At 36.7% G+C, this 12,663-nt stretch overlaps 1 protein-coding gene across 3 annotated transcripts in view; it reads left to right on the top strand.

Annotated features, from left to right (window-relative positions):
* The window catches only part of LOC101903477 (uncharacterized), a 461,195-nt gene that overhangs the window by 309,851 nt on the left and 138,681 nt on the right, over nt 1-12,663 (top strand). For all 3 annotated transcript variants that reach the window (XM_059883702.1, XM_024988550.2, XM_024988549.2), the window contains one exon: nt 40-123. In XM_059883702.1, the coding sequence (XP_059739685.1) occupies nt 40-123 (84 nt within the window). The remainder of the gene's footprint in view (nt 1-39; nt 124-12,663) is intronic.

The raw sequence follows: 12,663 nt of genomic DNA, 5'->3' as shown, positions 1-12,663 counted from the left end.
AGGCTTTATATTTCATGGGATTTTCACTTTTGCTTTTAGCCAATTGCCCTTGAGCCTGAAACAGTGAGTTTCTCAATGGAACATGGACCTGACTGTGTTTCTCCAACTCAGCATCTATCAGTGGTGAGTAGGTTGAATTCTCCATTGTGAATATTGAGAAGTTAACTATTGGGGGGAAAGATACAGAAACTTCAACACTTAAATAATATTCCATATGTAGTTTGAATTCAAGGATTTAGATATAATTTATTTTATTACAATATTATTTGAACTCAAATAGAATCATGCTACTATGGACTATAGTTAAGATTCCATTTCAGTAGTCTTACAAGAACAATTCAGTATTTATTCATTTATTTATGTAATCATAATTTATTGAACAAACAGCCTGAGTGCTATTGATGGCTATATGTGGTCTTTATTTCCTTCCCACATAAACATGGGCTAATATTCAATTTTTGATCCTGTTGACTCTTCTTTCCTTGAAACTTCATGTAACAATTATATTTTCTGTAACCTTCTTATTTTTTTCTAACTTCTCTGATTCTCAGTTGGTTTCTCCAGTTCTTATTCCTTAGCATGGCATATACACAACCCTTAAAGATAGAATACCCCCTCAAAATAAGATACCAACCAAATTTCCAATTTCAATCCCTGCAGCCTCTTGTCCTAGTCTACTAGCCGTACCAGAATACTCCTACATCCTTAAATATTTCATATATTCTCACTCTATTATTTTTGTTCGTATTTTTCTCAGTGTTCAGATTCCCTTCCAATCCCTTCTCTGAGTGATTCTTTTTTATTGAAATATAGTTGACTTACAATACTATATTAGCTTCATGTGTACAGCACAGTAATTCAGTACTTTTATAGATTATACTCCATTAAAAGTTATTATAAGACAATGTCTGTAATTCCCTATGCTATATAATATATCCTTGTGCCTATTTTATACTTATTAGTTTGTATCTCTTAATCCTGTACTCCTAATGTGCCCCTCCACTTTTCCCTCTCCCCACTGATAACCACTAAGTTGTTTTCCATATCTGTGAGTCTGTTTCTGTCTGATTATATACATTCACTTGTATTACATTTAAGATGGCACAGGTAAGTGATATGATACAGTATTTATCTTTCTCTGCCTGAGTTATATCACTAAGCATAAAATTCTCTAGATCCATTCACCATAAAACTCCTAGAAAGACAGAGCACTCTCTGACATAAATCATAACAATATTTTGAGGCTCTTTCTCCTAAAGCAAAGGAAATAAAAGCAAAAATAAACAAATTGGACCCAATTAAACTTAAATGTTTTTGCAGAGCAAAGGAAATCATTGACAAAATGAAAAGACAACCCACGGAATGCAAGAAAATATTTATAAATTATGTGATAAACAAGGTGTTAATATCCAAAATATACAAACAGCTTATACAATTCATTACCAAAAAAACAACCCAATGAAAAATTGGACAGAAGACTTGAACAGACATTTTTCCAAAGAGGGCATACATGTGGATAACAAACACATCAAAAGATGCTCAGCATCACAAATTATTAGAGGAATGCAAACCAAAACCACAATGAGTTATCACCTCACACCTGTCAGTGGCTATCATCAAAATATCTACAAATAGCAAATGTTAGCCAGAATATGGAGAAAAGGGAACCCTTGTACACTGCTGGTGAAAGTGTAAATTGGCGCAGCCACTGTTAAAAATAGTATGGAAGTTCCTTAAAAAAAAAAAAAAAAAAACTAAAAATAAGACTAATGTATAAGCCAGCAATTCCATTCCTGGGTATATATATGGGGAAAAAAAAAGTGAATACACTACTTTGAAAAGAAACATACATCTCATCTGATGAATGGATAAAGATATGGTATATACATATTGAGTTGACTGAAAAGTTCATTCAGGTTTTTTGCTATGCTAAGTCTCTCAGTTGTGTCCAAATCTTTGTGACTGCATGGACTGTAACCTGCCAGGCTCCTCTGTCCATGGGCATTTTCCAGGCAAGAATACTGAAGAGGGTTGCCATGCACTCCTCCAGGGGACCGAACCCAGGTCTCTCACATTGCAGACAGATTCTTTTGGTAACATGGAAAAACTTGAATGAGCTTTTTGGCTAACTTTGTGTGTGTGTGTGTGTATGTATGTGTACACATCAAAATATTACTCAGCTATAAAAAATGAATTCTTCCATTTGTAGCAAGGTGAATAGACCTCAGGAATATTGTGCTTTGTGAGGTAAGTCAGACCAGTTAATTCTTATGTATTCTTCAACATTAAATTCAAATGTCATTTCTCTTGTGACATCTTGCCTGACACCTCTGGGTAGAACTAAGTAGCTTCTTCTTTCTGGTCATGTGGCACTTTGTAAATAATACTTTCAAACAGCTCATCACACTGCATTCTAGTCAGTCTGTACCATCTTTTATTATTGATGTTTGTAATTACAGCAAATACCATAGTAATTTTCACGTTGTAGGAATGTAATGTTTGTTGATGGATGAATATGTGATTGAATGTATGTAGGTATAGATGAATGGATGGATGAATGGATGGGTTGTCAATGTCCTATACCGTAAGGCCAAGCCAGAAAAACATAATAAAGTATGAGTAAACCAAAGGTATTATGTCATCCACTAGGTTTACAGAATAGAAAAACAAAAGTGAAATCAAATTTTGATTAACACAGTGGGTTCTGATATTTTTATTCTGCTAAATCCACTATTTCTGCCAAAGGAAAGGAAACCTTATAATCCAGTCCTAATTATATGGGATCATTTACTCTTCCAGGGATATAAATACACAAGCACTATGTCCTATAGTGTTTCTGGCCCCTCTGACAAGATCATAAAGTAATTAAATTCTTCCAACTTCTACTCTTGCATTCACAAAATCAGTTTACCACATTAATATAGTTATTCTCTTACCGGATCCTGTCATTTATTTTGGAAACATCAAATAATATATAAGTACAAGAAAAATAAAATTGTTTAGATAATTAAATAGCAGCAACTTTACAGGTGATATCCAGAAATTCTTCACTTCTGTTCCCAAAAAACATGAACCAGAATATATCATATTAAGAAATAAGAAATTATTCTATCTAACCAGCTCAGTCTTCAGTTGAGACATGTAAACAAATGTTTGGAATTTTCTCATATATAAATTATAATATTGATTTATTACATAACAAAAATACACGGTTGATTATAAGTATATAGGAACCTCATATTATCAGTGTTATAATAAAATATTTGAAAGACAGAAATAAATCCTACATTTTTCTTGCAAAATCGGAGTTATGCAGTATCAAGTAGCCACCTTTTAGGAGAAAATGTGGATGAAGTCCTAATTTAGTTTATTCATCATTAAAAGCTAAGTTATGAGGATCAAAAAAAAAAAAAAAGTGTTAATCGCTCAGTTGTGTTTAACTCTTTGCAACCCCATGGACTGTAGCCCACCAGGCTTCTCTGTCCATAGAATTCTCCAGGTCAAAACACTGGAGTGGGTAGCCATTCCCTTCTCCAGGGGATCTTCCTGACCCAAGGACTGAACCAGAGTCTCCTGCATTACTGGCAGATTCTTTATTGTGTGAGCCACCAGGAAAGACCAAAAGAGGCACTAATTAACATCTAATTCAGAAAGTATTACCATCAGTCATGTTTATAAGTTCTGGCTGTTCCATACATTTTAGAAGTGCCTTTTGTTTGGAAGTTGATAACTGTATGTGTCTAAATGAGAATGTAAGCAAAAGCCATATGTGTGTGATAATGACACCTCAATTTACCTCTTTACAATCTCTTCACAAGAGATGTAAACCTAAGGGTATATAAAAAGAAATAATTGATGTAATCACTAAATTTATCTCTAGAACAATGAAAAAGTTTACTTTTCAGAAATACTGAAAGTTCCCATTCCATATGCTTTGTGAGTGTAATTACATGGCCTGTCAACTGTTACCAGTGAAACACTCAATGAAATGTAGGTCTAAAAATAAACAAATGGGACCTAGTTAAACTTAAAAGCTTTTGCACAACGAAGGAAACTATAAGCAAGGTGAAAAGACATTCTTCAGATTGGGAGAAAATAATAGCAAATGAAGCAACTGACAAAGAATTAATCTCAAAAATATACAAGCAGCTCCTACAGCTCAATTCCAGAAAAATAAATGACCCAATAAAAAAATGGGCCAAAGAACTAAACAGACATTTCTCTAAAGAAGACATACAGATAGCTAACAAATGCATGAAAAGGTATTCAACATCACTCATTATCAGAGAAATGCAAATCAAAACCGCAATGAGGTACCATTTCACACCAGTCAGAATGGCTGCTATCCAAAAGTCTGCTGCTGCTGCTAAGTTGCTTCAGTTGTGTCCAACTCTGTGCGACCCCATAGATGGCAGCCCACCAGGCTCCCCCGTCCCTGGGGTTCTCCAGGCAAGAACACTGTTATGGGTTGCCATTTCCTTCTCCAATGCATGAAAGTGAAAAGTGAAAGTGAAGTCACTCAGTCCTGTCCTACTCTTAGTGACCCCATGGATTGCAGCCTACCAGGCTCCTCCATCCATGGAATTTTCCAGGCAAGAGTACTGGAGTGGGGTGCCACTGCCTTCTCTGATCCAAAAGCCTACAAATAATAAATGCTGGAGAGGGTACAGAGAAAAGGAAACCGTCTAACACTGTTGGTGGGAATGCAAACTAGTACAGCCACTATGGAGAACAGTGTGGAGATTCCTTAAAAAACTGGAAATAGAACTGCCATACGACCCAGCAATCCCACTGCTGGGCATACACACCAAGGAAACCAAAATTTAAAGAGACACATGTATCCCAGTGTTCATCACAGCACTGTTTACAATAGCTAGGACAGGGAAGCAACCAGATGTCCATCAGCAGACGAATGGATGAGAAAGCTGTGGTACATATACACAATGGAATATTACTCAGCTATTAAAAAGAATGCATTTGAATCAGTTCTGATGAGTGGATGAAGCTGGAGCCTATTATACGGAGTGAAGTAAATTAGAAAGAAAAACACCAATGCAGTATATTAAAATATCAAATTTATAAAGATGGTAATGATGACCCTATATGCAAGACAGCAAAAGAGACACAGATGTAAATAACAGTCTTTTGGTCTTGGTGGGAGAAGGCAAGGGTGGGATGATTTGAGAGAGTAGCACTGAAACATGTATATTATCATTTGTGAAATAGACCACCAGCCCAGGTTCGATACATGAGACAGGGGGCTCAGGGCTGGTGCACTGGGATGACCCAGAGGATGGTATGGGGAGGAAGGTGGAAGGAGGGTTCAGGATGGGGAACACATGTACACCCATGGCTGATTCATGTCCATGTATGGCAAAAAACACTACAATGTTATAAAGTAATTAGCTTTCAATTAAAGTAAATTAATTTTAAAAAAGGAAATGTAGGTCTAAATAATATTATAATAATAGCTACAACTTATGGAGTATTTACTGTGTGCTGTATACTATCATAATCACTTTATAAGTGATGATTTAATATTTTTGCTAATACAATAAATTCTATATTATACATTTATTTTTCTCCATTTTATATACAAAGAAACTGAGTAACATAGAGTCTAAGCAAACTGCCAAAAGTCACATAGCTATTAAATGGCAGGCAATCTGACTCCAGAGCTCATGCTCTTATGCAATATGCTACACTGTTTTTATGTTGCCTAGCTTTTGCCTACAGAATTGCTACAATGAGCTCCCTCCAAAACAAAGTTCCATTTGGTTCCTTGTTCTCTTGACAGAAAGGCTTGTAGGGATTGGCCTAGGTGACGTTATGGAATTACTGGCAATTTTAGACTTAGCTAGGTTTCTGAACGGCCAAAGTACAGTGGTAAAATGTTAAATACCTCCTTTAAGAGGCCATTTGTAATGAGGAAGTTTATATATTCTGTTCAATGAAAAGTTACAAACCTCTAAAATTCTACTTTTACATTTTGTGATTCTTCCTGATGAAAACAGTTTTCATCATCTTTCATTCCATTATATTGTTATTGATTCCTGTAGTACTAATTTAAAAGCTTTTGTTACCTACTTTGCCTTAAAATATGCATAACTTTTAAATTAAATATAAAAATAACCAATAACACATCACTAGTGATTAGAATCAACTTGTGAGATGTCAGAAGGCCTCTGTCAAAATCAGTCAGTGAATTCTCAAGTGTATTCTTCTAATTTAAAACATCAACCACAGTTTTCTTCTATCCATATGTTAGTTGTATGTCTATATGCTTTTGCTATGTGGGTCCTTTTATCTCCCAAAAAGGCTTCTGTAACTTATTACAGCATATTTGAGTTTTCAAAGTACACTTTCCCTTGAGTGTTAATCATACTTTGTTAGCAAACCAAGTTTTATTGTTGCTGTTATTGTTGTTATATTACACAAAACATTGAACATACCCAATTAATTTTGTAGGTTATTTGGAAAGGTGGTACTTTGACAAGGTCATGGGGTGTGTTTATAAATTTAAAGTTTCATAGTCATTGTTCATAGATTTTTATACTATTCTTATATTTATTAATATTGATTATTTTTAAGTTCATTTAACTTCTAAACTGATCATCCATTTTATGCACTGCAAAGAGATTATTCTTTCTATAAATACTCACTTCAGTCCACCAACTCCTAGAGCTTGCTCAACTCATGTCCATTGAGTCGGTGATGCCATCCAACCATCTCATCCTCTGTCATCCCATTCTCCCCCTGCCTTCAAACTTTCCCAGCATTAGGATCTTTTCCAATGAGTCAGTTCTTTGCATCATGTGGCCAAAGTATTGGAGCTTCAGCATCAGTCCTTCCAATTAATATTCAGGACTGATCTCCTTTAGGATTGACTGGTTTGATATCCTTGCAGTCCAAGGGACTCTCAAGAGTCTTCTCCAACACCATTCTTCAAAAGCATCAATTCTTCGGCACTAAGCTTTCTTTGTAGTCCAACTCTTACATCCATACATGACTACTGCAAAAACCATAGCTTTTACTAAATGGACCTTTGTTGGTAAAGTAATGTCTCTGCTTTTTAATATGCTGCCTAAGTTTGTCATAGCTATTCTTCCAAGGAGCAAGTGTCTTTTAATCTCCTGGCTGCAGTTATCATCTGCAGTGATTTTGGAGCCCCGAAAAATAAAGTCTCTCACTGTTTCCATTGTTGTTCCAGTATTTGCCATGAAGTAATGGGACTGGATGCCATGATCTTAGTTCTTTGAATGTTGAGTTTTAAGCCAACTTTTTCAGTCTCCTCTTTCACTTTCATTAAGAGACTCTTTAGTTCTTCTTCACTGTCTGCCATAAGGGTGGTGTCATCTGCATATCTGAGGTTATTGATATCTCTCCCTGCAATCTTGATTCCATCTTGTGCTTCATCCAGCCTGGCATTCCACATGATGTACTCTGAATATAAGTTAAATAAGCAGGGTGACAATATACAGCCTTGACGTACTCCTTTTCCTATTTGGAACCAGTCTGTTGTTCCATGTCCAGTTCTAACTGTTGCTTTTTGACCTGCATACAGATTTTTTCAGGAGGCAGGTAAGGTGGTCTGGTATTCTCATCTCTTTCAGAATTTTCCACATTTTGCTGTGATCCACACAAAGGCTTTTGCATAGTCAGTAAAGCAGAAGTAGGTGTGCTTTTTTGTTTGTTTGTTTAACTTTCTTACTTTTTTCGATGATCCAACAGATGTTGGCAATTTGATTTCTGGTTCCTCTGCCTTTTCTAAGTCCAGCTTGAACATCTGAAAGTTCTTGGTTCACGTACAGTTGAAGCCTGACTATAAATACTACTTCATTATAAAATTTCACTCTCCTACTCAAAACTTCATGACTCACCTGCAAATTAACTCCAAATGCCTTTGCTAGTAAATCCAAACCATTTACCAAAACGCCCACACTATTTTTTCAGTATCATATTACTTATTTTTGTTTTTGTTATGTTTTGTTTGCTTTCTTTTGCTTTCTATTCCTACTATAATGGGATTCATACTCTGCTTGGAATTCACACTATGTATTCTTAGCATTCTGCCTTTGCTAAAATCATGTAATCTCTGAAAATGTCAAACACTCTTGCCTCTGATTATGTGAATTCTCTTTCTTAAAAACAGATCTCTACCATTTCCATGAGGTCTTTTCTCACCATTCCGTCTCTTATAACTGTCACAAAACTTTATATTCATATATAGTACCACTTTGTGTGCTCAGATGTGTCTGATTCTTTGCCACCCCATGGACTATAGCCCACCAAGTTCCTCTGTCCATGGAATTCTCCAGGCAAGATTAATGGAATGGGTTGCCATTTCCTTCTCCAGGGAATCTTTCCAACCCAGGAATCAAACTGGCATCACTTGCACCTCTTGCATTGTCAGGTGGGTTGTTTACCACTGCACCACCTGGGAAGCACATATTCATATATTACATTGTACTATTTCTCTTTGTTAACCAGACTTAGGGTCCTTCAGGGAAAATATCTTTCTGATTTAAGAGAATGCCTATAGCATAATGAACATAAATATTTGCCATTTTATTCACTAGTCTAGTAGATTCTTATCAATCACTTTAGGCATTACAGTGGAAAGAAAAGCCAATTAGGACTTAAGAGATCAGGATAATCGTCCTGACTTGGTCACAAATTAACACATTTTACATAAAACAGATCATTTATATAAATTTTATTTTTCCCTCTCAAATACCTTTTCAGTGAATGGTGATAATGATTTCTATTCTACTTAATAATTTTGAGGTCAGGCTTGAATGTGGTTATTTATTGGAAAATTTTTTGAAAAATTATAAAGTATTTTATAAATGCAAGAGATAGTTATATATAAGATGTATTTCCTGAAAGTCATTTTATTGACCCGAGTATTTTAAAAAAATGTACTTTTTATAAGTACATTATTTTCTGCTATAAAACTTTTCTCAAAGTACCAATATTGAAGTGAAACTACAAGGACTTTGGAAAGCCTATATTCAATGTATTTTCTTACCTACTAGTTGACCAGCAAAGTGGACATGAGAATATACCAGGTTTCCATGTTGAGACACACAACAATTTATCTCTGACAAAATTCAACCAATAATTTAACTATTTATGCTGTACATTGAGAATTAAAGTCTTGAATAAGCTGAGTCTATAAGAGTTAGTAATGTTGTAAGGACAGGGCTTTTCAGAATCAGTATTAAGAAAATTTTCCTATAATACATATAGAAGGTCAATAGTTTGTAGTATATTTCTTGCAAAGTGAATTCGGGAACATTCTGAAAGTCTATAGTAAATAAAGGAATCCATATCCAATGAAAAGGTCATAAAAGACTTTGTGAATTTATATATATGAGCACAAAGTAAAGCATATTAAAATATATATATCAGAAAAACTTGGTTATAATTCAACTGTCATAGATGAGACTATCAGTGAATGGACCACTCGATACACATTTGCTTTAGCTATATAGTAGTATTGTTGTTGTTCAGTCTCTCAGTCAAATACGACTCTTTGCAACCTCATGGATTGCAACAGGCCAGGCTTCCCTGTCCTTCATCATCTCCCAGTTTAGTTCAGTCACTCAGTCGTGTCTGACTCTTTGCGAACCCATGAATCACAGCATGCCAGGCCTCCCTATCCATCACCAACTCCAGGAGTCCAACCAAACCCATGTCCATCGAGTCGGTGATGCCACCCAACCATCTCATCTTCTGTCATCCCCTTCTTCTCCTGCCCTCAATCTTTCCCAGCATCAGGGTTTTTTCAAATGAGTCAGCTCTTCACATAAGGTGGCCAGAATATTGGCATTTCAGCTTCAACACCAGTCCTTCCAATGAACACCTAGGACTGATCTCCTTTAGGATGGACTGGTTGGATCTCCTTCCAGTCCAAGGGACTCTCAAGAGTCTTCTCCAACACCACAGTTCAAAAACATCAATTATTCAGCACTCAGCTTTCTTTATAGTGCAACTCTCACATCCATACATGACCACTAGAAAAACCATAGCCTTGACTAGATGACCTTTGTTGGTAAAGTAATGTCTCTGTTTTTAATATGCTGTCTAGCTTGGTCATAACTTTCCTTCCAAGGAGTAAGCATCTTTTAATTTCATGGCTGCAGTCACCATCTGCAGTGATTTTGGAGCACAGAAAAATAAAGTCAGCCACTGTTTCCCCATCTATTTGCCATGAAGTGATGGGACCGGATGCCATGACCTTAGTGTTCTGAATGTTGAGCTTTAAACCAACTTTTTCACTCTCCTCTTTCACTTTCATCAAGAGGCTCTTTAGTTCTTCTTCACTTTCTGTCATAAGGGTGGTATCATCTGCATATCTGAGGTTATTGGTATTTCTCCCAGAAATCTTGATTCCAGCTTGTGCTTCCTCCAGCCCACCGTTTCTCATGATGTACTCTGCATATAAGTTAAATAAGCAGGGTGACAGTATACAGCCTTGATGTACTCCTTTTCCTATTTGGAATCAGTCTGTTGTTCCATGCCCATTTCTAACTGTTGCTCCCTGACCTGTTTACAGGTTTTTCAAGAGGCAGGTCAGGGGGTCTGGTATTCCCATCTCTTTCAGAATTTTCCACAATTTATTGTGATCCACACAGTTAAAGGCTTTGGCAGTCAATAAAACAAAAATAGATGTTTTTTCTGGAACTCTCTTGCTTTTTGGATGATCCAGTGGATGTTGACAACTTTATCTCTGTTTCCTCTGTCTTTTCTCAAACCAGCTTGAACATCTGGAAGTTCACGGATCATGTATTGCTGAAGCCTGTCTTGGAGAATTTTAAGCATTACTTTACTAGCATGTGAGATGAGTGCAATTGTGCAGTAGTTTGAGCATTCTTTGGCATTGCCTTTCTTTGGGATTGGAATGAAAACTGACCTTTTCCAGTCCTGTGGCCACTGCTGAGTTTTCCAAATTTGCTGGCATATTGAGTGCAGCACTTTCACAACCTCATCTTTCAGGATTTGAAATAGCTCAACTGGAATTCCATCACCTCCACTAGCTTTTTTCGTAGTGATGATTCCTAAGGCCCACTTGACTTCACATCCCAGGATGTCTGGCTCTAGGTGAGTGATCACACCATTGTGATTATCTGGGTCATGAAGATCTTTTTTGTACAGTTCTTCTGTATATTCTTGCCACCTCTTCTTAATATCTTCTGCTTCTGTTAGGTCCATACCATTTCTGTCCTTTATTCAGCCCATCTTTGCATGAAATGTTCCCTTGGGATCTCTAATTTTCTTGAAGAGATCTCTAGTCTTTCCCATTCTGTTGTTTTCCTCTATTTCTTTGCATTGATCACTGAGGAAGGCTTTCTTATCTCTCCTTGCTATTCTTTGTAACTCTGCATTCAAATGAGTGTATCTTTCCTTTTCTCCTTTGCTTTTCACTTCCCTTCTTTTCACAGCTATGTGTAAGGCCTCCTCAGACAGCCGTTTTGCTTTTTTGTATTTCTTTTTCTTGAGGATGGTCTTGATTCCTGTCTCCTGTGCAGTGTCACGAACCTCCATCCATGGCTCATCAGCCACTCTGTCTGTCAGATCTAGCATCATCTCCCAGGGCTTGCTATACTCATGTCCATTGAGTCGGTGATGGCGTCCAACCATCTCGTCCATTGTCTTCCCCTTCTCCTGCCTTCAATCTTTTCCAGCATCAGGGTCTCTTCTAATGTGTCAGCTCTTTGCATCAGGTGGCCAAAATATTGGATCTTCAGGTTTCAACACCAATAAGTCCTTCCAATGAATATTTGGGATTGATTTCCTTTAGGATTGACTGGGTTGATATCCTTGCAGTCCAAGTTACTCTCAAGAGTCTTTTCCAACACCACACTGCAAAGCATCAATTTTTCAGGGCTCAGCCTTCTTTATGGTCCACCTCTCACATCCATACATAACTACTGGAAAAAAACCATAGCTTTGACTAGACTGACCTTTGTTGGCAAAGCAACATCTCTGCTTTTTAATACATGGTCTAGGTTGCTCATGGCTTTTCTAGCAAAGAGCAAGCATCTTTTAATTTCATGGCTGCAGTTATTTTCTGCAGTGATTTTGGAGCCCAAGAAGATAACATCTGTCACAGTTTCCATTGTTTCCCCATCTATTTGCTATGAAGTGATGGGACTGGATAACATTGTCTTAGTTTTTTTTATGTTGACCTTTAAGTCAGCTCTTTTACTCTCCTGTTTCACTTTCATCAAAAGGCTCTTTAATTCCTCTTTGATTTCTGACATAAGTGAGGTGTCACCTACATATCTGAGGTTATTGATATTTCTCCTAGCAATCTGGATTCCAGCTTATGCTTCATCCAGCCTGGCATTTTTCATGATGTACCATGCATATAAACTAAGCAGGGTGGCAATATACAGCCTTGTTGTACTCTTTTTCCAATTTGGAATCAGTCCATTGTACCATGTCTGGTTCTAAATGTTACTTCTTGACCTGAATACAGGTTTTGCCAAAGATAGGTAAGGTGGTCTGGTGTTCCCATCTCTTTAAGAATTTTCCATGGTTTATTTGTGATCTGTAGTCAAAGGCTTTGGTGTAGTCAATAAAGCATAAGTAGATGTTTTTCTGGAATTCTCTAGCTTTTTCTATGATCCAACAGATGTTGGCGATTTGATCTCT

Source organism: Bos taurus, chromosome X (genome assembly GCF_002263795.3).
Source record: "Bos taurus isolate L1 Dominette 01449 registration number 42190680 breed Hereford chromosome X, ARS-UCD2.0, whole genome shotgun sequence".
Lineage (NCBI taxonomy): Eukaryota > Metazoa > Chordata > Mammalia > Artiodactyla > Bovidae > Bos > Bos taurus.
The sequence above is the reverse complement of the archived record's forward strand: the minus strand, read 5'-3'. Positions and strand labels throughout refer to the sequence as shown.